This window comes from Lepeophtheirus salmonis, chromosome 4 (genome assembly GCF_016086655.4).
Source record: "Lepeophtheirus salmonis chromosome 4, UVic_Lsal_1.4, whole genome shotgun sequence".
In the NCBI taxonomy this organism is placed as follows: Eukaryota; Metazoa; Arthropoda; class Copepoda; order Siphonostomatoida; family Caligidae; genus Lepeophtheirus; species Lepeophtheirus salmonis.
The window spans coordinates 6,436,172-6,463,628 of NC_052134.2; the positions used below are offsets into that span (position 1 = coordinate 6,436,172).

The 27,457-nt window shown below is 30.7% G+C and overlaps 2 protein-coding genes across 3 annotated transcripts in view; one reads left to right on the forward strand and one right to left on the reverse strand.

The window, feature by feature from the left end:
* The window catches only part of LOC121116460 (uncharacterized), a 33,688-nt gene extending 6,551 nt beyond the window's left edge, over positions 1 to 27,137 (reverse strand). The window contains exons 1-3 of one of the 2 annotated variants that reach the window (XM_071887574.1): positions 26,992 to 27,137; positions 14,020 to 14,710; positions 2,370 to 2,672 (exon numbers count right to left, since the gene is read on the reverse strand). In XM_071887574.1, the coding sequence (XP_071743675.1) occupies positions 2,370 to 2,672; positions 14,020 to 14,377 (661 nt within the window). In that variant the 5' untranslated portion in view covers positions 14,378 to 14,710; positions 26,992 to 27,137. Of the gene's footprint in view, positions 1 to 2,369; positions 2,673 to 14,019; positions 14,711 to 26,622; positions 26,795 to 26,991 lie in introns of those variants that run through there. The other variant, XM_040710715.2, reaches the window with a different exon arrangement.
* Positions 12,459 to 13,234, forward strand: LOC121116461 (larval cuticle protein 65Ag1). Its single transcript, XM_040710716.2, has 2 exons — positions 12,459 to 12,668; positions 12,749 to 13,234. The coding sequence occupies exons 1-2, from the start codon at positions 12,657 to 12,659 to the stop codon at positions 13,085 to 13,087; spliced, it is 351 nt and encodes a 116-aa protein (XP_040566650.1). The 5' UTR covers positions 12,459 to 12,656; the 3' UTR covers positions 13,088 to 13,234.
* Positions 27,138 to 27,457: the final 320 nt, after the last annotated feature.

The following is a 27,457-nucleotide window of genomic DNA, read 5'->3' on the forward strand; positions in this document are numbered from 1 at the left end:
AAATGCCCCCATTAAAACCGTTTCGGAGGACAAAGCTATAAACCCAACGGTAAAACACGTTTGTTGGCTTGAGGAAATATCCTTGGCTACATCAAAACTTCACCCTCACAAGATCTTGATTTTATAATATCATAAATGTCTAGTGATGTCAATCGTGTGTATTTTTTAGCTGGGCCGATTGGAATTGGTAATCTGATGAATGAATTTGCATTTCCTCAGCTCTTGTCATTATTATTTAACTTCTGATTAGTAAACTTCTGTTTCTACTACATTCAATAATATTCAAAACCTGATTGAACATTCGTGTGTGCACATAAAAGATTTGAGGATTTTTTGCTAAGTTACAATTGTAAAACCTTGTTGTACTCAGAGTAGAATTGGGGATTAACATATGAGTAATTCTTGCCTATGTCCTTGTTTATTCCTTTGTCCCTTACCTGCCTTATCACAGATGATTGAAGCTGATCTATTGAAATTTCATGACAGCCAAGCTTCTCTCCTCCAAAACATTCTTTAAATTGTCATGGTAACCATGACAATGTTCTAATTCCTTTTGTTTAATATGCCAAAAATATACACTTTTTTGACATATGATAATGGAAGACTGTAAGGAAAGGTTCAAGTGCATCCGCTATAAATGGGTTAGAAGAATGGAAAAATTACTACAATGACATAATATAAGTTCAAAATACCATATGCCATATTTTTTTATGAAGAAGAAGAGTATTTATTAGATTTAAATAGTCAAACTAATACCTATATAAAAAAGTCAGGCCTGTGAAACTCATAGATCACAGTTTATATGCAATTATTTAATAGCAATATCAAGCCTATCAAAGCCCTCTTTTTAGGTATTGGTACTCATTCGACTATTGGAATATAATAAATGGTTTTTTTTCCATCAAAATAACATAAATGGTTGACAAATACCCTTATGAACTTAATAGGTCATTGTAGTAATTACTCATTTCTTCTGCCTCATTTGTGGCGAACACGCTTCAGCCTTCGCTTACAGATTTCCAAGGTTAATAGAAATACAAGCTTATACCATAACGTGTATACGACTGATGTTTGACTTCTACCACGCTTATAATATTGACGTCATAGTAGATGAGTGGTTGCGTGTTTGGTAAAAAAATCTGTTTTTCTTTCCCAGCAGTCGCTACGATACATTAAATTGAAAATTCTAGCAATAGTGATGTCATAGACTATAAGTGGTTGCGTGTTTCGTCAAAATCTGCTTGTCTTGCCCAGCAGTCTATACAATACATCAGATTGAAAATTCTAGCAAGCCCGATTACATGATGGTCTAACCTTGTATTTCTATTAACCTTGCAGATTTCAAGTATTATATAATTTTGATCACTATAAATGACGTTGCTTTATCATTATACCTTGAGACGTGTGTATTTATCCTTCCTTTGCAGAACTCACCTTGTTGATTCAATTAAAAGGATGAACTAATGTAGGTTATATATTCAGTTATAATAGAGTAATATTCAAGGCATACTCAACGCCCCTAAAAGACCAAAAAATAGTCAAATAGCCAACTATATTTGGGGAAATATTGATCATTGGTTCTCTTTTTCCTACTTATAGCTTTGGTGTACTCTTGATTGTTTCTACCTCGACAGATATGAAATGATTTTTATAATTCGAAATTTCTGCTTTTTTGGCTAACCGAGTGTAACATTTCGTATATTGTCAATAAATCTTGATGGTTCAATATTTAAATAAAAAAAAAAAAAAAATAAAGTCGTTTTTTTAAACAAATGAAGTTGTATGTCCTTACTTAACAAGCAACTATCATTTTTTTATCGTTGTGAACAAAAACGATAAATTTTTAAGACTTCAAAAGAAAGGGTCAATTTTTGTCATTTTTTTGTACTTAGAAAGTATTTTCCCTGATTCAAAAATAGATACATAAATAAATTGAAATTTTTTTGGAATCTGGAAACATATTTCCCCAAGCTATATTGAATGCTTTTGTCTTTTATTAAGATTATTATTAAGGCAAAAAGTAGCACTAAATCATGAAGATATTTTATAAATAAATATTTTCCACAGAACACTTTGTTGACCACTAAGAAAAAATTTCGAGCTATAAAGGTATTTTGCATGTTTATCGCGATCATAGCAATCAGGGGCACATTTTTTTTAGTAGTGCATAATTTGAATTTTATAGACACAAAGTAGGAGACAGCTTATCTGTACAGGAGCGTGCTTTTCTGAGATTTCCACCCCTGTTTTCAATTGATAATAATTATATGTTCTTAGTTTGGAAACCTATCTAAATATTTAATATAACTATTATTGGCAATGGAAAGGAAATTTTTTGGAAAATGTATAACTATTAAATAAATTATTACTTTCGTTAGGTAAATTAAGGAAGTTCATTTTGTATTTTGGATTCTTCGTGATGGTCTCATGAATGGAAGGCCGTGTTTCCACCTTTGGTTTTCGATAACCCCGACGTAAGAACGCACCCTTGCTTTCAATCTCTTTCATTCGAAGAAACTTGCCACCATAATTGTCGGCTATATAGAGAGCTCCATCCTCCCAAAACCAAAAGATAGAGTCGGCATGAGCAAAGTAGTTTTGTAGAATGACGTCAATGTGATATTCTTTCTTCTCTTGAATCACAGGAGACGAGAGAATTGAATCACTTGACACTGAAAGATAAATTATATTTAATTATGCTTGGGATTTATTTTTGAAATCATGCTTTAAAAAAAGTTAAAATATTAAATTTAACAAAATATATATCGTTTTTCTTACAAAGAACTAGGAAATACAATCAATACTCCGTTCTTCCTGACCTGAATTTTTGCAACATAAAATATACCTAAATGAGGATTTACTGGGTATTTGTATGCACCTTTACACATAAATTAAGACCAGTATATAATAGAAAGGAAGGTACTTGGTGGCAGTACCGGGCCGTGTAGAATTATTTACCGATTTTTGTTCAGAACATATCGCGGACAATAATGACATTTGAATGACTTGAGAAACAATTTATTCATACATTTTTAGAATAATAAAATAGTTTGTGATCAAATTTAATCAATGTAGCCACCATTTGACTCAATGACACTGGTCAGGCGACGTCTGAAGCTACCACAGACTTGCTGGATGTAATCGGTGTCCATGGAGGCCCAGGCCTTGTTGACAGCAGCCTTTAAGGCGTTTATGTTCTTGTGTCGTTTTTTGCAGGCCTTGGTCTCCACGTGCGCCTAGATAGGGAGGTCTAGTGGGTTCAGATCTGGGCTCTGAGGGGGCCAGTAGTCCTTGGCCAAAAGTTCATGTTGTCCTTGAGCCACTTCTGAGGTTTCTTGGAAGCGTGGGCGGGTGCTCCATCTTGTTGAAAAACACAAGGAGAGTTGCCGACTATGGATTTGATCCACGGAAGGACCTTGGACGCCAGAATCTTCACATAATCCTCCGCTGTTAATCTGAGCCAGTGGGGAACCATACCGGCTTCATATCCTTCCCGTTGGATCTCCAAACATCTCCAAAGCTCACAACACGGTCATTTTGCCTGTTGAAAACAGGATCGACCGTAAAAGTTTTCTCATCTGAAAAAATGATGATGCGTCCAGATGAGCTCTTGATATCATTCAAGATTTTCTTGGCACGCTCAAGTCTGACTTCTCGCTAACGTTCAGTTAGCAGAGGGTGTTCAGTACGCCTCAGGAACTTTCCTACAACCCTTTTCAATGCCCTTGAAACAGTTGATGTCGACGTTCCCATCTTTCTGGCCATGTCGGCAATGGACCTGTTGGGAGTCCTCTTGAACACTGCCTTTACTTGCCTAGTTAAGACAGTGGGTTTCCTGCCAGCCCCAGGGGAATGCTTGAGATCACCACCAGCCTCCAAGAGCTTGGAAATGTTGTAAATTGTCTTCGACGAGGCCCAAACCTGTTCTTTAATGTTGTTATGAGGCACTCCCGCTCGGAGGAGGGCTGCAATTTCGATCCTCTTTGTTTCCTGATTGGACATGGTCTCACGTGTGGAAGTTGTTACGCTCTCACAGGAAGGATTTTTGTTTATTTTAACACTAAAAATACGAAACAATAAGATTGTTTGCCACAAAACCTCTTAAAAAGTATATTTACATCATCGGTAAATAATTTTGCACGGCCCGGTACCCCCGCAAATAGATGCTTGTTCCCCCCTTCCCTTAAATCATAAATATATTTATATATATGAACATAATTTAAATTTTATTCTATTAAAACTACAGAATTGTGATCATATTATAAATTATATTACTTATTTATCATTTATATTTAAATATATTCCCTAAACCAGCAACTACTGACTATGATTTTAAATTTTTGACTTATATATATGCTTAGCAATTATTTTGATAAATCTGGACAATTTTAAACACGTTATTAAAACAATAGGTTTACTAAAAATTTTCATGATGAAGTAAAATGGTTACGATCCTGTTTACTTCATAAATTCATGTAAATGGAAATATTGACATGCACAAGTTATAATGGTAGGTCAGTAATACCAATGGTTCCAAATGGTACCCATGGACTAATACAGATTTTAAATTCTGATTTTTTTTTTCATATAGCGTCTATGCCTTGAAAAAGCGCAACACATAGAAAAAAGGAAAACTAGACCAGATAATGCAACCTCCCTGTTTTTCAAAACTATGTATATTTAACAGATTTACTAATGCTAAAAACATAAAATGGACTTTAAAATCAATATTACCAACTCTGAGACCGCTTATGCAAAATTAATGTTTGCATTTATGAAGTAAAATGATTACTCTGTTATAGGCACTGATCGAGGTCCATGGAGGTCATAATGAAAACTAATATGCTATTTCTATTTATTCTATCAACAAAAACTAAAAATTCGTCACAATGCATTTGTCCAAGATCTGACTCAGGTCAAAGTTTGTTCCAATTGTAGTGCATGTCACATTATAGAACTAAAATTAAACATTTACTTAATTTAGTCATCTTCTACCTTCAAAATCAAAAATACTTATAGTAATAGGCCTTTACCACTTCTGCAGGGAATATTGCAGCCCAATGTCATTGCCATTGCTCCAAAAAACATCCAAAGTCATGATGAAGGTTCGAAACTATGCATTGAACATCTAAGAGCAATCACTTCCATCTTGAGCTATCCAGCAATGATTCTGAACTTCTTTTCACGATTCAGTTAATCTAATCCCGGACAAAAATTATACTTTCTCCTTTCAATTTCATAGTTGAACAATGTTTTACCATTTGTGACCCTAGTAATTTATATATATATATATTTGTAAAGATATGGCGTTTTGTTGAATTTTATCCTTAAGATAAAAGTTAACGGCTTTAGAGATAGTTGAACGAGTTTAATTGTGGCTTAGGATACGACTAGGTTACAGTATTTAACCTGATGAAATGGTTTAGGTCAGCAACAAAGGTGGAGGTCCTCCATTTGTCACAGTTTGGCTTTTAGACTTTTCTAACATCCTTACCACAGATTGTACGTATCAAATATGGTGCTCTCAAGGGCATCCACATAATTATATCTTAGGGGGAGGTGGGTTGAATTTTAACCTTTATTTTCTCAATAAATTTTTTCTTCCAAAGCAATAATTTTTCCTAGTCCAACACAAAAATTCCTACATTCAGGAGGGGGGGGGCGGGACTACAGGCTCTACAACCCTCTTCCTACGGACGCCCCTGGCTCTTGGTGTAACTAGGTAAGTTCTTGATTGTACTAGAACAGTAACACGTGTAAGCTAATTTAATCATTTTATCTTTTTGCTGGTTTTTTCATCTTTATGATGATTATTTATTCGAAATGAGAAATAAAAATATTCTGAAATACTTAATCTCACAATTTATATATATATATATATATATCTTCCTACTTTTTATAGATTAAGTTATTGATAAGGTTTAACACTGTCCCGATTTATCTCATCGACCCTGTTTCCAAAAAAGAGATTAATTTTAATAATAATAATAAAATACTCAAAATATCATCTCAAGGTAGTGAATACGCCAAGAAAAATCCTAATTTACGGACCTACCCCCTAATAGAATTTTAAATGTCTCTCCTTGGATATAAATCTGGTTCCCAGACTGGTTCAGACTCTGAAAATCAATTAACCAAAAATAGTGTAATTTTCTACTAATACAGGACTGAAACCATCTGCTTTATATCACGTTATCGATTCAATGAATAGTTGATCGGCTAGGTAACCCATTCATATGTCGTACTGTTGGTTGGATCCCATAATGTTTAATCTACTCTGACCTAGTCCAGTCCAAAAGTCCCGTTCCTTTTAGCCGTTATTCCAAACTCTTACTCTTTATGATCAAACTCAAAATTAAATAAAAGGGAGTCTGTTTAAGACATAAGCAAAATAAAGGGCTCCCAAGAGCTCTAAGTAGCCAAGGTGCCCGAAGCATAATCGATTTTTAATACGCATTCAATGAATAAAAGGTAAGAAAATTCTGATTTTACGATCCATAGACCTATCCACTACTGCTATGTCAAGGATTTTATACAGGGACGTCTGAAAGGCCCCAATAATCAACCCCAAAAAAATTTCACCCAATAATTTACTTTCTCAAATTATTTAAATTGTTTTCTTGTTTTAAAGTAATGTAAATATTTTTTTTACATTTTGAAAATTATTATCTTCCAAGATATTACAAAAATATTTATTTTGAAGTCATTACTGATTTGGTCAATATAAATTGTCAATACTTTTTAATTTAAAAAAAAAAAATACTCTGAAGAATAATATTAGTATGTAATTGGAGTCTTCCCTCGAAAATAATCGTCGGAATAATATTCATGAGGGTTTTTAGAAAGACAAAAAAAAATCTTATTCTGATATCGACATTAAAATGATCTATTATTTTTAAAGGCTTTGCATGAAAAAGTACCAATAAGTGATACCTTCACCTTCCCCCGATGAATGAAAATTTCTCCAACACGTTACAGTTGAAACTGGCTAATTTATTCAAAAAAGAAAAATATGTAGTTTACTACTTCTTAAAAAACTATTCTCAAGAAATTCCACAAAACTGCCAAGAAAATAACATTGTAATTGGGTAAATGTAGGTGCTTTGCTAAAAAGAGCCATGATAATAGTCTAGATCAGTGGTTCTCAAACTGTATTATGTTAATTTTCTATAGTGGTACTTGGATAAGTTGACTAGGGGAAGGGCTTATTAACGTGGTTATCTTGATATTTTTTTCCAGATTGGTACGCAAAATAAAAAGCTTAAGAACCAATGGTCTAGATCATCCCAATAATATGTTGAACTGGAAAGACTTTTCCCTCCATTTTTCTAAGACAAAGAGAAAATTGAGGGAACAAAAATGGCCATTTTTCCCTTTTGTAGGGAATGTATTTATACGTTTGGTTAGCATAGTTTATAAAGTGCAGTTTAGAGCATCAAAAAATATTGGTCCGGCACTGTTTGTAACCCATTTCGCAAGGGTAACGATTATTGCAAGGTTATGTAAATAGTTATTTAATACGAGCTAATCAATACAATATAACCTCCATCCCATTTTCTGTATACTATCCTAAAGTCTATCATATGTGTATTAAGTATAAAAAGGCTCACTATAGAGCTTTTTTTTTTAACTTTCGATATATGTAAATGTTGTTTACAAGTTGTGATGCCTATACAAGTTGCAACTTGTATAATCGAATTACATAAATTTCAAACATGCACTTTGGTCTATATAATCAGAATTCCCGATCATCTCTAAGGTCTAAATTATTATGTTGGGTAGATCATAGCCAATAGCCATCCCAGTTCATAACATAGTCTTGTGAATGGCCAATTTCATCAGAGTAACGTTGCAGTAAGAGATTGTTTGTATTCTTGTTCTTTGGTTACGAGTGCATAAATTATGTTCAGAAACTCATGAATTTATTGGCAATAAATATTTTTTGATCCATTTGTTGTTTATCTTGTTAAATATCTTATATTTCAAATATTTTATTTATACCTGGCACAATTATTTACTACATATAAGTAATAGCCACCTATAGCTATAAATTAGATATATATTTATAGCTTCTAGACTCAAATGACTTAGTAGTACTTATATAGGCTATGAAATATATATTTTTGTAAAATTGTGTGTTGGAGTTGAAGCCGGTGAAATTCAGAAAACTGGAAACGGAGTTGGATATTTTATGAACCGACTTTGTAGCCCTGGTTACAAGTAATATAACTGTGGGCATTTAAAATTTTAAATGTGTCACAGAATAGTTATATTTTAGTAAATAAATAAAAAATTCAAAAATTACATTTTTGATCGAACAGTTATCCATAGAGTATTCAATTATTGCATTATCCACCTCCCCAGAGTTCTGTAAATCCTTTATTTAAAACTATTCATCTCATTTTTTGTTTGCAACTTGTACTAGTTGTAAATTGTACACATCATGTATAACATTAGTAAAAAAAAGAATTTCTTTCCTTATATAAAATTTAAAATAATATTGTTTATGTGGCTGTCAAGGATTCCTACTTTTGGAGACCAACCGTTGGAACTGGATCTAATCCGAATTGGACAGCAAAAACCGTTCCTTAAATATGTACTATGACAATAATTATATTGTAAATACATGAAGTAAATAAAACTAATTTCTTGACTTAAAAGGGTTTACAATGGGTATATGTATGATATTAAAAAAAATAATTGTTACTAAGTAAGGAAATGATTGAAACTATTATTTTTTAATCGCATAGTAACATGATTCAAATAGTACGACCATGGTTTTGTCATGGTTCCAAACCTTGTCAATCTACTGCTTCTTGTTACAGTTTATTTTTTTCAAATATATCAAAATGCAATCTTTTCACTCACTCAGAGTATTTCTTTGTTTGTTGAATTTTCAATTGTTATTTAATTACAAAAACGACCTTTCTATACTTTCATAAGGATATGAAATTTCACATAATGTCTTTAGTCTCTGAGTTAAATAATTAATACAATACTTTATAAATATTTATAACCGTTATAAAAATAAGTGAAAGGATATAGTAAAACGTTAAAAATTAAATACGGATAAAAATCCTTTTTTTTCAACAATTGATCCATGTATCAAGTTTTTTTATTTGTGCAACTTTTAATTCGGGTCATTCGAAATATTCAATTTATTTAACTACTCTTATTATTAAAAAAGCTCAAAATTTAATAATCATTCCTCAATTTCCACATAATGATATTAAGTTATATGGGCTTTTTGAGTGGGAATATTTTTAATTATTTTTTTTGTATTATTTCATATTGTTCAGTAAATAAAATACTGAGTTTAAAGGTAAAAACATTGAAATGAAAATAAATGTGAAATAGAACCCAGAAATTTGACCGTCTCAATTTTTCCAATTAAATCTTATGGGGAAATTGATTTGGAACTCGATTGTATCACTTTTTGAATTAACATTTAGTTGTGGGGATCTACTTTATATATTCATTTTAAATTCAATAATGCTTTTAATCATTTCATTCTTTTATAAATCTTTAACCTGTCCTTTATTGTGTAAATTGAACACAGTGAAATTCCCCTAACACAAAAACCTGAATCGTTTTTTGGTTCAGCTTTTGATTATAATTTTACTATTCAATCATAAACATTATTAGTGTTTTGAACGTTATTGACTTATTCCACTCGCATTAGCTCTTATTAAGCTGTGAAAAAATCTCTACTTTATAGAAGATCTAGCAAAGGGTTAGCCAGTGTTGCTCGGGCGAGCGATAGGGAAATTCATTATAATATGGCGCCTCTATATTATGAATTTAAAAAAAAATTATAATTCATTATAATATGGCGCCTCTATATTATATAAAATGTATTATTATGAATTTAAAAAAAAAAATTATCTATACCGACATATATAAACGAAAAAAATTGTCTAGATTAGAAGTCCATCTTTTATTTTTGTCAAAATGAATGAAAAATTGTTTTATGCTAATTTCGCCAAAAAATAAGAGGAACAATAGCCTAGCTAGATTTTTTTGTACTTGCAAATCAAAAAAGTTATGGAGGGGAATGTCGTCAAAAAATATTCTCGATAACTCGTTCATTTTTGCCAATATTGCAAAAGTTATGTCATAAAATGTCCCGGAAGTTGAAAATATTATAGAGATGTAAGTTGAGGCTTATAATTTTTACTGTCTAAAATGATCGTTTTGTGGTATTCTTCTTAAAAATAGACTTTTTTGAAATGCGAGGAAAACATAGCAAATTATTCAGCAAATGATAGATATTTCAGTTATACATCAATTTTTATGTTTGAAATTTATATGCAAACGAATTTCTAGACAAATGTGTACAATGGAAATCTATTTTTTTTTACACCTGATAAAAAAAATTCATTGTCATTTTCACCGATTTCTTTTTTGTTTGCCATAAATTTTTTAGTTTTGAATATATTTAGAAAAAGTCTGGATTCTTATTGTTGATTTTTGAGACGCTAGTCTCTTTTTTATTTATAACTCAACCCCTATCTTGTCTCCTTGAGCTCCAAAAAACCATTTTCTTGTGTTTGGAGTAACCATAGATAAGTATAACTTGTCAATCTTCCGCTAGTGTCGCGTAAAACTATGTCAACTGTTTTTGCCCCCGTTGTATCATATACTTATATCTTCTTTGAAAATTAAAAAAGATAATTTTTTTATTGATTATTATAGCTTAAATACCCCGACAACAGTTGATACTATGTATCTAGAGTTGATATCAACTCCTCAATAAAAACATCCTCGTTCTTTATAAGGACAGTTTGATATACTGGATTTTAGTCAGTCCCTAGAGGAAGAACTGACTACCAAATTATTTTGGATCTTTTAAACCTTACTCCTTTTTGATGAGAGATACAATAAATATAATATCATGAAAGATACTATTTTCTTATATATGCCTTATTACTTTTTCTGTTCAATTTGATTTATAGATTAATTCTGGATATTGGTGATAACAATATCCAACAGCAAAAATAGTACAAAAACAGTATATGTTTTATTTAATAGAGTTGGATCCCTTGATTCCAAATATGACCTTATTTTTTCTCTCATAGCCTCGTGACCTTCAGAAAAAGGCCCTACATTTTCTGTTATTTTTGGCTGTTTTTAAGGTTCAAAGCTGTTTTAAGCCCTCGGTGTTGAAGATATTTTAAAGCCAAATGTTAAAAAATTCTAAAACTATTTTTAAAATGTCTGCATCATACTTTTAACTCGAATTACCTTTGTTTAAAGTGGAAAATAGTTGATTTTTTTATTCAGAGGCTCATAGCTTCAAGACAAATACATTCAAAATATTTAAAAGTATTGTATTCGATAGCCCGAGCTAGAAGAGATAGAAACAAAGAGAGAGAAGAAGAAAAAGAAGAGAGAAACAAAGAGAGAGAAAAAGAAAAAGGATTTGCTCCAAGGACTCCCTTGAATGTCCGTTTTTTGGAATCCCTCACTCACTACGGGTATGCAACGAGTCCACTTGTGTCCATGAAGCTTGAAATAATTTATTTATACAATTTGAGACATGAGTCTAAGTGTTATAACCAATTGTATAATATATCTTTTTTTTCTCCTTTTTCTTTTTCTCTCTCTTTGTTTCTATCTCATTTCTTCTTCTCTCTCGTTGTTTCTATCTCTTTAGCTGGGGCATACGAATACTTATGGACTTTTATTATGAGATCAATTCATGAATGAGTTTTACCCTGAAATATTGTCGTGGCTTTATCTTAAATTGACAACGATATAGACTATTCTTGGAGAGGCTATTTTTTAACTTAAAATTTATACTTTCAGCTATCGAATACACTACTTTGAAACTTTTTGAATTAATTCGTCTTAAAGCTATGAGCCTCTTTTTTGTATCTTTTGGTCTGGAAATTCTAGACCGATCTGAGACTAATTTTTGTGAGATCGAACTAATTAGGTCTAAGTTCGGTCTGGATCGTAAATGCCAGTTTATTTTTAAGGTCCATTTTTGTCTTATTTTAAATAACTTTAAAAAACCGGGGTTGGAATTAAATATTGGTACAAATCAGTCTTCAAAAATCACTTAAAAAACAAAAACATTGATCTCAGATAGAGTTTCAAAACTAGAATTTTTATCAAAAAGATAATTCAGTCAAAAACCGTTTGATAGATTGAATGACTACAATAATTTAAAAAGAAAAAGTTTTTTTTTAAATATAAGAAAATCTTTAATATGCATCTCTAAAGCTTTTGGTAACGGCAAAAAACTAAATCTATACTCAATGTTATTTGACTTTTAAATGCCATTTATTGAAAAATACCCGGATTACCAATTTCATACGCTTCTTTTTTGTAAGAGAAACATAATGTTTATCTAATTTATGATATATTACATGAACATTGATTATAATTTTGAGTAATCTTTTCATCATTGAATCATTTATACAACATATAATTTTAATTTTATTTTTGGTTAGGTTAATCAAGGATTGCGCTTCCTTAACCTTGTTCCTTAATTATATGGATGCTTAAATAAGAGATAATCTCTACAACACTGTTTCCAAAAATAAAAAAGTACACTTTTTTGGATATAAATACCCGCGTTTAAACTTCCATTAGCATCAATTTCTATTCATATTCAAACAAGTGAAGATCACAAGCAGTACATACCTACAATGATTTCCTTTGTAAGTTAATAACAAATATTATCTTTGGAGTACATATATGAAGGAGTTTATTGTCTCATTCTTATTTTTTTATTCTCTAGATTTCAGCCTCTTTCCTTGCATCTTGCCTCCTTCTCACCTTATCTGCTGCTGCACCCCAAAACACTCGACCTCACATAGCTATACTCAACAGTCAGTTTAATGCTCCTGGAACTTTGGATACAATTGGCCAATTTGATTATTCGTTTTCAACGGCTAATGGAATCAAACAAGAGGCTGTTGGACAATCCAAGCTTGTAGGAAATGAAGAAATCGTGACTATGAAAGGATATTATGAGTTTGTTGCGGATGACGGACAGACCTATGGTGTTAACTGGTATGCGGATGAAAATGGATATCATCCTTCTGCTCCCCATTTGCCTAGCAATTTGATTGGTTAACTTTGTTTTGTGGATGGCTTATAATTGGATTGTCTCATCTATTTATATTTATTATTTAATTTGTTCATTGCTAAATAATTATTTGATACTGTACTACGACACCAATGAAATGTAGCTATTGAAATAACAATGAGTATTATTTGGAAAGTGATTTTTATTGTAGATATTCCCTCAATCTTTCATAAAAAAAAGTCAATAAGACCCAAAATCCCTTGGTAATTGTTACTCAATTATTCCAAACTGTAGAATTATTCTTTATACTCTAACACGAGCTAATTTGAATTCAACCAATCAGGGCACTAATGAAAAAAAAGGAGAAAAGGGCCACAATCAGTTGATAAGTTAGTTAATTCTTCCCGAATGTTGGACTATTATTCATTTAAAATTAGTGTATAATTGTTCATAGCTTAACAAGGGATAATTCGAGTTACATATGAGAACACTCTCATATGTATTGTACATATATAAAGTGTGACTAACTGTCCTCTTTTATCCGGACATATCTGCGTTATACATCATGTTGCCTCTCAGGTACTTTTCTATCCAAATTAATGCAATATAGGGGTTTTGGACAAACTGTTGAAAATTAAATATAAAGAATGAGCAAGACCTAAAATATTCGGAAAAAGTATTCTAGTATAAATGAAATGTCGAAATGAATTTGACTCCATATCCTTTTAAAATATTGTGGTGAGCGATATCCAGCTTATTTTGAGACAAAAATGACTAAGATATAAATTTGACATATTTTATTTGTTGATTGAATTACAATTGTACATAGATCTAAAATCTAACAAGGAGTTACTTTAAAAAAAAAAAAATATTATGTAAATCTATGGTTCTAAAATCTCTATGAAAGGCGGACCACTTCTTCACTACATATAACTACTGTTAAGCTGTATTTTACTTTAAAAAAAAATCAAAAGTCTTACCTCGATGTGCTCCGGAGCCGAATGATCCCATTCCATTACGAAAAATTTCCCCTTGAGAATTGAGCGACGAAAAATGGACCTTATATTGGTTTGCATTGTTATTAAGTTGTATGAGACTCTTTGACGGATCGTCATTCTCTTCATCATCAACAATGAATCCGTTGCCGTAGCGAATCAACTTTTTGATAAATCGATTCTCTGGAGAATGAAAGGACTCTTTTTCCTCTGCTATGACTTTGGCAGTGTTCCATGAGTTTCCACTAATGATAAAGGATGAAAAATCAGAGGGTCTATCAAGGGATCCTGGACTGACGTGTGTTAAAATCACAAGGCAAAAGGGTAATAAACTAATCTTCATATTGAATAAAGGCTGTTGATTTTTTTGCTCTATATATGTCTTGAAATTGTTTGTATAATGTTAGACTATAAGTTGATTTTTTTCTCTTTCTAAATATTAACTTCCTTATGTGCTAATTAGGGAATAAAAATTTTCTGTTGTTTATCGATGAGTTTCATCTTTTTTTTTTTTGTTATTTCATCAACACAACACAAAAGTGTTTTACTTTTAATTTAATTCCAGAGTTTTCACTTTTATAAATGTGTTTATGAAAAAGGGTATCTGAGGTTGTATCTTGTCTTTGAAACTTGAAGTCGTCGTCGTCGGTTAATAATTTCAAGAGGTGAGAAAAACCTGTAAAGTAAAAAAAAAAAAAAAATTATATGAAATATAATTTATAAAATGTACAACATCTGTTGTCTCCATTAGGGTGGTACAAAAAAAAAGAAGTTTTTAAAAATTACTTAAAAACCCTTCAATTTTGTTCCCTGAAAAATAAAACGTCACTCTGCCAAATATTTTTGACTTTAATTAATATTTAATGGCGGCCCTCCCTTCTTAATGTTTTCCCCTATATTGAAAAAAATAGCCAAAATAATTTAATATCATCATTTCGAATAGCATAAAGTTTTAATAGCACCTTTGTTTCTAGGTAGTAATAAATTTATCTCCAAAAAAGATAAATTAATTCAGTTGATAGTCATTTATTTAGATACATTTTTCGCTGGTAATTCTTTGGAGATAAACATATTAAAAGATATCTGTTGTAAATAAAAATTTTATTTAAAATTTTTATAATTCTGAACTGTTTGTCAACCTTTACTGATTAATTAGTTTCAATATTTAATCATTTTTAGCATCAATTAGATTATTTATTGTATTACAAAGTCTTCATTTACGAAACAAATCATCGCTTGAATTTATTCTACGTTTAATTTATATTTGAAAATATAAACGTCAGTAATTTTGGTCAACATTTTAATAACAGTACATATTCACTCTGAATACCGATTCAGAGGGGAAGAAACGGAAAATAAAAACATTGATTTTTAAGTACTTAACAAAGCACCACCCTAGTCTCCATCTGATACTATCTGTGGATCCCTCCTGATGGCACTTTAATACCTAGGAACGTAAAATATGTACTTAATAATGAAGTCATCTAAGATATAATTCATTCTAAATTACCGTTTGTAAGTGTAACATCCGTTTAGGCATATTTATGCATATAACATATAGGTAAATACTTGCAAGGTAATGCTATTAACCTTGGAAATGACGTATCCAAGTTCATTTAAATATGCATATTGTTAAAAGTGGGATTTAGATAGGTACATTCAAAGTGGGGATCCAAAACCTGCAGTATCATGACTAGGTTACTAAAAACATTATTTTTATGGAATCAAGAAAAGACACCTCAAACCCAATTTAAAATATGTTTTAAATACTATATTTAGTTATATTTTGTATTCAATATGTGTGGTGATAACATAAAAGCAAGCTGGGAGACTTTTTTTTCAATATTGCGACAGTGTGATAAACGTATCTGTTGATAAAGTACTTTAATTTAAATTAATTTAAAAAATTGATAAAGTCCTTAGGAGCTGCAGTTTGTAAGGTTAACTGAACCTGATAAAAATAGGCTATTTGGTAACACTGACCTTAAAAGATACTGAGACGTCATGATGTGAAAATTATTTTTAAAGAAGATTTTATAAGTATTCAAGTAGCGAAATGAACGAAAAGAAGAAAGGAATTAGCTAGTTAAGAACCTGCCTGACCACTTCTAAAATTGATTATATTGATGATATCAAAATTCCATTCAAAGTTCAAATACTGCATGATGCAAATTGACTGAATTTGTGTATAATATGTTTATGTAAAAATTTAAATAAATCTCAATCATATTAATAACTTGTTGAACAGTTTTTCGTTAGTATAATATTGTATTTGACTCTTAAAAAAATCCTCTTCGGGTTTTTATTGAATTAAAAAACTTATAATGCTTTTTTCTCTGTTTTATCAAAAAAAAATCCCGGCTTGTTTTTATGTTATCGCCACACATATATCCTCCTTAAGAAGCAATACCATCCTGGACACGCCGACCAACAGATTGTCAGCTCTTAACAATTAGGAGCGTACCAACTCAGAGCGAATCCAAATATGAGTGAGAGTTAGAAAGACATTTTTCTACCAGATGCATTAAACTTCAAAGTCCATGGGTTTGAGGTCAGGGCTGGAGGAGAAGTGATCAAAACTCAAAGATATTGTTGCTGCAGAAGCTTTGGATCTTCTTGGCTATATGGGACTCTATGGGGCTGTAATGGCCTTCTTGATGTTTTAGGCAGTTTGAATGCAGATGCCAACGGTCTCTACAGCCTTCTTGGCACTGACACCAGCACGGAGGAGATTGTAGACGCGTTGCCTTTTTTGTTTTTGCTCCGACATTTTTAAACTGAGAGAGGTTGGATCAAAACAAAAATTGCTTGTTTTTGTTTTAGCTATCATTTGGTTGCGTAGTAATACATTACAATTAAAAATAACAGGATCAAATCTTCATTGAATGCGTCTGTAAGTTTTGGGTCCCCCCTGTCTAGATTAGTGATGGATCTTGTTTATATAGGAGAACCGCAAACTCGTTCCATGTTTTATGTATATAATTGAGAAAAACCTAAATTATGGTGTAAAATTGCGGGTTTGACATGATATATTCGGATCTGGATAGAAAAAATTGTAAGAACTGTAATAAAACAACCTCACCGAGTCATGAGTTATAAAAACAAACTCCTCAATTCAAGCTCTAGTGATTGTTGACGGAGTAAATTTGAAAAGGAAACTTAAGAATAGAGCTGGTAATAGTAATACAAATATAAGTTTTCAAGGTTCTAGTAGTCATATTTTCTTCAACTTGGTGTATCACGATGTTAGCTTACCAATATACAGACATGATCTAACACCTATTTTGTATATTACCATTTTAAATGCGTGAGTACTCTTATATCGCTATAGCAGCGGTGTACAGAACAACATTACTAAAAATGTACCGTGAACCTCTTACTAGCGGAAAAATTATTTTTGTTCTACCTTTTAAAGGTTAGTTACCCTTATAGGTATAACATATCAACAATGAGTCAAAGAAATTCAGGATGGAAAAGGGAAATTAATGCAACCTCTTACAGAATGGATTGTAAATAACATTAATTGAATAATGAAATTTTTAAAATACGTTTATTGTTTTATGTGTCATGCGTGTAAAACTACATTATGCTATCTTATCTTTTTTTAAATGAAATAAATCATCAAACTATTGACGTTTCACCTTTAATTTTGACGCTATTGTTTTAAAAAATGCAGCCGTATGTTGTTATACATCGAAAATTAAATATAATTCTGCATTGTCTCTTGGATTCATTTAATAGTATAACAGTTAAGTCTGGCTTAGAACAGCAAAACCTATTTGGAAATAGGTTGGAATTCCTTCCATCCATGCGATATAAATGTTAATTTTAAGACTCAGTCATAGACCAAATTTTTAAACTCAGTTACGTCTTAATTACGAGACGACGTGTGCTGGATTTACCATGGCCCAGTACCAGCACGATTGGTTTCTTAAGGTCGGCTAAACTGTCGTGGGGCCTCGAGCAGACTTGCCTTTCTAACTTCCCCTAAAAGAAGTAGTCCATAATCAAGAGAGTTAGAGGGTCAAGTTTGCAGGCACCAGAAGTTGAAGTTAGAGGGTCTTCTTGACCTTGTGAGTGGGGACTGAGTTTTGCTGTTAGGTGAACCTTGTCTCTCTTTTTGGTTGAAGAAGATAGATGGCAGCACTATCCCGTTGCACCCGGTGACCTCCAATGTTATGACTATGATTGGGAACTTGGTTGTGTAGACTATGGGGACTTTCTCCTTCTTATCAGCTAAAAAGCAGACGTTTTGGCTGTAGTATACCATGTTTACGGTTAACTTCTTCTCGTTGCTGAGGAAAGTTAGTGGACGACGCTTATTCTTGAGGAGATTCAATAATTTGCGGCTCCTGTGATGTCAAGATGTCCTTCTTCGAGTGCTTGAAGAAGGTCAACTTCATGTGGGTCTTTACTGCCCTCTGGAGCGTCTGCGTGCTGACTCTCTGGTTTTTACGAGCATGGTCATCTTCGTCGCCGAGTTCGCCTCAATCGATCTATTGAGGCCCGCCATAAACATTGTTTTCCTCTTCTTATCGCTTCTCTCCTTTTGAGACTTCCGTTGGAACTGGCTGGTTAGCTTCTACTTGTCGTAGATCCTGTAGACCGTCTGTTGGCTATCGCAGGAGGCTTGTGTCCTTGTGAATAATTTCGACAACGGCTGAACTTTTCCCATGCTCATGTTTTTTGCTCACCTATTTGAACGAAACTCTATTTGCTTAAACTAAACACCCAACTTTACATTTTTTGTTAAAAAAATCCTGTAAAATTAAAATCTCTAAGATATAGTGCGTTAAAAAATGTCACAATTTATTTATGCATCCCTGTTTATTAAGATATATAGGATATAATTTTGAAAAACATCATTATTCATAATTAAAAAAGGGAGTTTCCATGCTTAACTCTGGTATATTTAAACATTTGAAACATACGCGAATTTGGCCCTCACCCAACAAAATGATGAAAATTGAGAAAAAATCATGCCCAACAAATCCTCTACGACTATAACAAAAACCAACAAATGAAAAGTTAAGTATATATTAAACTTTTAATGTAGGTCAAAAATGTATTTTTGACGAATCTATAGATAACCCAAATTTAAAATGTAATTTTTCTTCCTAAAAAAATAACTTAAAGTTTGTATATTAATTAAGAAGAATACACAGTAAACGGAGAAAACAAGGCCGAGAGGCCTTGTAATCAAAGAAAAAGATTGTTTTTTTGAGTTGTGGTGGTAATGTTTACCATATCCTTTTTTAAACTATTTTTATTAAGTACTAATTCATCACTTTTCATTATCGTAAATTTTGTGGTCAATTAAGACAGCGATTAACCACAATTTTCATCGTGGTCAATCTCATAGCAACAAGACTAGATAATTGCTTTTATTATTATCAAAAAAAATCTGTTTCATTTTGAATGGAGGCAAAAACAAGTGTTGTACGGCGTACGAGTACTATAGTTGCACAAATAAAACGTTACTATACTAAAACGTTGTTGAAAGGAACTTGTACTTGCAGGGCCATTAGTTCATAAAAACAGTGAACTTACGAATTAATGCCAATGACAAAACACCAAAACAAGGAGGAAAATTGGCTATACAAAAATCCTGCAGATTTTCTTGTAAGTCAGTGACATATGAATATAAGTGCCCCACCTACTATTAAAAGTGCATAGGTCCTAATACCTTTCGTCCCCCAAAAATTAATCTACCCCTCCTCCCCAAAATGAAAACATTTCCTATTCCTCTGTAAGTTTTTGTCGATTGCTTCTACAACATCTTTTGTTATTATATTTTAGCCAAAAATTATGAGAGTATCGATACCAGAACAGGCATGAAAATATCACTATCGTCACAATACTATATGAAGAACTCATAAGAAAAAAAAAATCAGAAATGCATAGTTAATTAAAACTGTAGTTCCTTGAATAACACAAGAGAACAATTAAGGGGGCAATTTTGTAGAAATGAATTGAAGGCAATAATCGAATTTATCTCTATTTTATTTGGATGTAATAGCAAAGAGTTCACATTATCATCCTATTCTTTCCGATTTAAATTCCAATTTCATGACGTGATGCTCCATAAAAGAAAGATTGAGGCAATCGAAACAAAATATTTATAATCCATTTAAAGTGATGATGGAATTCTGAATTACAATTCCACGAGGGACGACGTGAGGATAATTCATCTAAGGAAACTACCATACCTCATAAGGGAGTAGAGTGGACTCCTTCCTTGGGAATGAGATATCAGGATCAAAACAATAAAGTAATTCATTCACGATGAGTAGATAATTTTAATTTTTCAATGGGATCAGGTAAAAAATACAAAATGGAACAAAAATTCTTGGAGATAGATATTTTTAAAATATATCTTTTTTATTTTAATAATACTTTTCTGCAATATAAGCTATGATATTCCTCATCACTATGTATTATAAAAAAGTTATATAAAGTTTGTATAAAGAGTGTTTTTAGTCATCATTTTCAGCCTAAAAATTGAAATATCTTGAGTTTAGAGCAAAAACACTTTTACATAAATTTTAATAATCCTACAAACAATTTGCGGATTGTTTTAAGGATAAAAAAAATTTCTGAATGAAAATAGTCCCAAATTATCATACTCCCAGGTATTTCAGAATTCAATCTGTTTTGGATTCTGTGCTCATGGATAAATTTATTATTTATTAAGTGTTTCCCTGTCTAATTGATTATTCAAACTCTTTCTTGTTTCAAACAATCTTGAAAATTTAAGAGTTGATTTCTATTTCTAACTTTATAACATTGATTTGACCCTTTTCGATCTTTTTTCGAGGATTCCAATTGTCACGGAATCTGGATAACTCCCATCACTTTTAATCTTTCCAAAACTATGCTCCATCCTTTCATCAACTTTTTTAAAGTTGAAGAGTTATCAAAAGCTTCACCGGAACTAAATCGAGGTTGAGTTCGGAAACAATGTTTATATATGAATATTTAACCTTTTCAGGAGCCTTTGATTAAAGAGTAAAAAAGCACAAACCCCAATTTGTAACCTTCTTAAAGCCCTGTAAGAATCCCTGGTTGAAAACTCTTGCACTTCAACGATCACTAATTCTAGTAATATTGTAGATAAGTTAGTCGTGTCATTTGAACAACTTGTTGAATTTTTTGTTATATGTCGGATTATTAGGGATATATTCGCCTTTAATTGTGTTCTAATTCGTTGTACTTGAACTACATCAAGTAAAACTGTGAAAATGTTTCCACTACTATAGAGCATTTTCATTGACGTAAACAATTGCATCATAATTGAAGGAGACGCCATTTTGTGGGCTAAAAGCAAAGTTACTGCACAAAATTGACAAATTTCCAATAAATATATATGAAACTTTATCAAATGGTTTCAAGAATACAGAAAGGCTTAACAGCTGCATTGATTACAGTTTGATACAAATGATAAAGGCTGATATTTGAATTAAATCGAAGTAATATGTACTAAAAATGCCTAAAAGAGGTTAGATTTATACCAAAAAAAAATCATCGATTAGGGACAAGAAAAATAGGATTATTATTAGGACTAAAACTTATTTCAGGTCTGATTTTGTTCTCTTTTCTAAAAAATTGCTTTATTCTTTATGGATTTATATTCAAAATTACTTAAATATATAAAATTCGTCTAAATAGAAGCCTCATGGTGGGACACAAAAAGTATTTGTGCCCCATTGGCTGTAGTTTACTAACCCCTACTTTATGTATTACTGCTCAATATTTCCTTATCTATCAACTCCCCCTCACTAAAATTTTGCAACCAAATAAAGTTGTTTTTTTTTGTAAAAAATAGGAGTGATAGTCAAAGTGTTTTTAAATATGTCAAAAAATTAAATTATGTTGTCAATAGTTTTAATGTAAAACAACAGATCCCCAATTTTTTTGGTCAAAATTAAACATAAATTTGAATAATAAATGTCAAAAATGAAATTAATGTGGTCAAATTTTAAAAGTCAAACTTTTTTATCGAAACAAAAAAAAAAGTAATTCCTAATTTCTCCTAAAAACATAAAAATCTGATCTGGTCAACAATATGACCTCCCTTCTTAAGCCCGTCAACCAAATAAAAATTGTAGTCACGTCCCTGGATGCAATGAACATTTATTTATGATTAATTGACCATGTTGCAAATTAATAAATTTGTTCTCTTATTGAAAAAGCTACACATTTTTCGAGTTTTAAGTTCCAAGCATTTTCTAGCCTTCGAGATTTTTTGAAGTTGGTTATCTTAATAGAGTTTTTTAATTTTCTAAAGCTGTTATCATTATTCATTCATTCTTGAAGAGAGAACATCTACCTATACAGTAACCACTTGTGTGTCTGCTTATGAAGACGGAGAGTAACATTGATGATTTGTTTGAGAATATGTGTTAGTCGTCGTTGGACTCAAAGTGGAATTTAGGATCGATATTGGAGTAATTCCTGCCTATGGCCTTGATAGGACCGGAGTGGGATGTATGTTCATTCACTTCCTCTAATAGCTGCTTGGAGCTAATTTAATGAAACACCATGATAATTAAGCTGCATTCCTCCGAAATATTTTTCTAGTTATCAGGGTTACTAAGTCATTTATCAGTTTCTTTTCTTTTTTACATACTAACATTGCTTAAAATTTACAACTCCACTGATTGTACTCATTTAAAAAAACGAAAAATCAATCTGGATTATTTCATAATTAAACATTATTAATGACCTACAAAATGGCATTTTGATTACATTAAGGGAAGGGAGAGAAAAGTTACGGATGCAAAAATAAAGAGTACTATATTCAAAGGATGAAAATGCAATTTTATAAGGAGTACGAAATTCACGCATGATTGACTAATTAAATATCTATCTTCTTCATCTCATGCTTCTTTTAGAATCCTTTCCTACACAAACAATATACATATGTTTGTTGTGTGTAAAAGATCACTTTTTGCCTCTTATGGCCTATCTATCTAGGTAAGTATTTAAATAATTACATTAAATAATGAAAAAGAAACCCTTAGTCAAAAAGATAGAAGCTTCATACAGAGAAATCATGTCATGTTTGCTATTCATCATATATCTTTGTCTGTATTATGTATTGCCATGACGATCAAAAAAATGTATGTATTATTCTAAACATAAATTATTTCATTTAAAAACTTGTGAAATTTATTTTGAATTTGTTTGATTCATTAGTACTATCAGTTGTTTTTGTGTTAATTGATGATGCAAGCCCGTTGACATTCAATTTAATGCTTAATTGTTGAATGATGATATGTAAATCAATTCATTATCTCTTTTTTTTAAGCTACATACTTAGATATTTCAAAATCCAAATGTGACCTTTCTGATTGGCTCATTTGTGTATTCTCTATAGGAACTAGAGCGGTAATGATTGGGTCTATGTAGGTTGATTGATACATGATGAAATGTGATAAGAAGTAATACTTTATGCAACTATCTACAATGCAGTTAATTGACGTCATAGATCATATATTAAACCGAATTTGGAGGTTTAGTCGTTTAAATATATCAAGTAGAAGTCGTAAACAAAAAATGGGATAATTAATCTTAAAACAAGGATATCCATTACTTGGGATAAAAATCATGCAATAATGTATGTTCTATACATAAATGCTGTAACTTTTGGATATTTTAATACAAATGACTAAAATATAAGTACTATGGGACACATTATAAAGTTCAAATGGGCATAGTTACACATAAATATATAATAACCATGTAATTTTAATAGTTTAAATGAAATAATATTATAAAACTAAAAGTTGGTCATTACTTGTAATAAACAATGTTGTAATTAAATAATGCATTTTAAGACATAATTTTTAAACAAAATAGACAAATTTTCATTAGCAAAATTACAAAGAAATTTAACTAATCTACATAGAGGGCTGTAAACCATTGGATGTCCAAATGGGATCAACAAATATTAGGACTTAAACCGTACTGGCAATCAAAAATAAATTCCTTTAATACAGGAATGTCCAAAAAGAGGACCACAAGCCGCATTGTAGCCTGTGGAATATTCAAGTCCGGCCCACTACTCATTTTCACTTCAAGTAGTATTATATAACTATAGCTTTCGCGGAAAAAAATATATTAAAATTATAAGACTAAGATATCTTCTTTCTTTATACTATTTTTATCGTCCTTAATGATGAAATGAAATAAAATAAAACAAATCTAGCCATTTTTATGGATATTTAGTATATATTACATTGATTTAATTCAATTATCATTCTGTATCATTGCCATCAAATAGTATTAAATACAGATGTTAATTCTTGTTTATTCATAAAATCATTTGATAAAACTTTATCAATATTTATTGGAAATTTGTATATTTGATTTAGTAAAAATATCAACTATGAACACCAAAGATAGCATCGTCTTAAATTATAATGTTATTCATGACGTCGGTGTTAACGCTCTATATGTATAATTTATAGTGTAATTAACATCAGTATGCCGCAGTGATTATATAATTCAGTTAGATGATGAATATGTTAAGATTGTCCATTTAATGTTTAAATTTTTTCATGAAAATGATTAATTCATACTTATTTGGTGGCACACTGAAAATTCATAGGCCCAAAGTTATGTTACTTGTATTTAGAGATATTAATTATTAAACAATTATGTTTGCAGTTATGAAATGTAATATTTCGAATAATCCAATTAAAAGAACCCATCGATGAAACAAATTTATAAATATTTTTTACTAAAAAGTCATTTGTAAAAAAAAAATATCTTATAAAAAACCTAGTTTTTATTCAAAACCATTTGGTAATGAATTAGTTATTTACAAATAGATCAATATATGACAGTATCATTAATTAATGATGATTAGTAGTGATTAAAAAGGCCTATAATTGACTCAAATCTATCTATGCAATATTGGGCTGTAAGTGCTTAAGAAACCTTTTCCTGATTTTTGTTTACAATTTTTTTTAAGTTGACGAACCATATATATAATTCACAACTTGTAAAAAATATATTTGTTTTTATTTTCCCTTTCAGTGAAAAATTGAAACAAGTGTGTCTAAGTACATTATCACACATAATATAAACTTTCAAAACACATTTGCGGATTTCTTTTTTTGTGTACTTTTAGTGAATTTAGTAGGGATAAATATCTCTCCTTTTCTATATTTTTACTGCTTAATCATCTTCCAAAGCCAAAGAGTATGTTAATATATACAATATGCACATCCATAAATGTACACAATAAATATTGTATCTTCATATACTGATCCACTAAGTCTCAAATCACTTTGATCTCTTTCCTAATGTTTTAATATAGCCATATTCGTATATAGGTTTAGAGAGGATAGACCTATTATGATATTAACATGAATAATTATGTACATTAAAAAGGATACACTAACAGGGATGGAAATCCAAAAGAAAAAAACCCACAAAATTAATACATTAGTCGTCATAACAATCATAGCACATAGCAAAAAATAAATCATAACTTCCTCCCAAAATATTTGGATATTTTTCTTTCATCCATAGTAAAATCCTTTTGATCAAAGTTTTTTCATTAATAAATTAAATTTGTCAAGCATAAAAAAAAGGATTTAGCTAAAAAAACAAAAAAACTAAATAAAGCTGCCAATTTTTTGTATCAATTTACTAATTTATAAAATAGTTGTTTTGGTCTTGAGCCTGACAAAAAGATCTAGACAAAACCTTTAAAATCAGTCCTGAGACCAAAACCGATCTCTAAAACCACATACTAATTGAAGGCTCTATGATATATGAAAACAATATTACTTTTGAGATTTTTATTTTTTTACCTCGAACAAAATCAGGTAGTGCTCTAAAGTTCGAATTATCCGACTTTGAAGGAAAATATAAACAATGTGAGGATATTCATGTCGATGTATATCTAGAAATCTCCAAGAATGTAATATTTTCTTGCATCTTTTCACATGCACTCCAATGACCTTGTACTGCGAATAATTGATGCAACAATATGGTATTTGAGGCATTTTTTAAATGAGTTTTTTCTTCTTTTATACAAGAGAAAAAAGTAGTAAATATGAAAACAAATGTTTTATCTACTACACACAAATTATATAGAAATCAAAAGTGAAAAAAAAAACAAAAAAAAAAAAAAAAACGCAGTTGGTCATTTGATGCTGATACAAATTAACCTATCCAAACATAATAAAAGTTTTTTAATTTCATTTTCTATTAACACAGTTTTTTTTTTTTTTGCGAATATAACATTCATCGTTTTGTAACAGTTAATTCTAAGAATTTTTACTTTTTATTTCTTCCGTGGAAGATCAGGGCTACAAGATAAGGGCATTGCAAATTATCTTGAGAAAAAATCTTATATAATGGCAACAACTACATAACTATGATTCATATTTTCTTAAAAAAGACCTAATTGTTTAATAACAAGCACAATATTTAATTATGTATGAATATCCTAAATTATAAATGTACATTCATGCTAAAAGTGAAATTGACAACAATATGTATGTCAGTAGGTTGCAATACTTGTGTTTAAATTTAAAATTTAACATCACTGGAAGAAAAAAATATGCTTACTTGATCTTACCAACTCGTTTTGATGATTGATTTCGCTGGGATATTTTTTTTTTCTATAACTTTTACTCCAAAAAGACAAAAAAAAAAAAAACTCTTCTCAAAATGAGTTTGTCACTTCGTCCAAATTGATCAACAATCAGTTGGCTAATTAATAGACAAAACGACCTGACAAATCAACAGCTGCAATACAAATACAGTGTAAATTTGTAAGTAATACGATTCAGCCATGATAAAAATTTGATAATTTATTTTACCATTACCTCAATCATTTAAGATTAAGGGCAAAAGTGTAACTCTAGAAACTATATCTTATAAGCAAATTCCTAAATTTGAAAAATGACAATGGTTTGAACATATAAAACTAATTACCTGATTTTTTTTCTTCAATGTATCGCTAGATAATGATTCAATAGATATGTTGAAAATGGGTAACACAAATATGGTTTTGTATATTTAAAAAAATATGTCAATAAAAAAAAAGTGTAACTGAATATGCTTAATTCGCGTAGTTGACTGAATGTGGTTATTTGCGTACATATAAAAAAGTTTTCTAATGATCTGTTTGCGGACGGTCCTGAGTATACATATGACGTCGTCTACGAACGACGGTACAAAACCAGAAATATTTTTAACCTCTTCTACCACATCACTACATAGGTACATATTATACATACCCGAGTACTTCTTCTCCTTTGAGGATATTCGTTCAAGTCACTGCGCTCCCTCCATTCATTTGGAATGAGGTCGTTTGTACATAAAACAAATTAAACATTCAATTTGAATAAAGATTTGTGAATTAAAATTTTATGTAAATTGGTGTCATTTAAACTTGAAT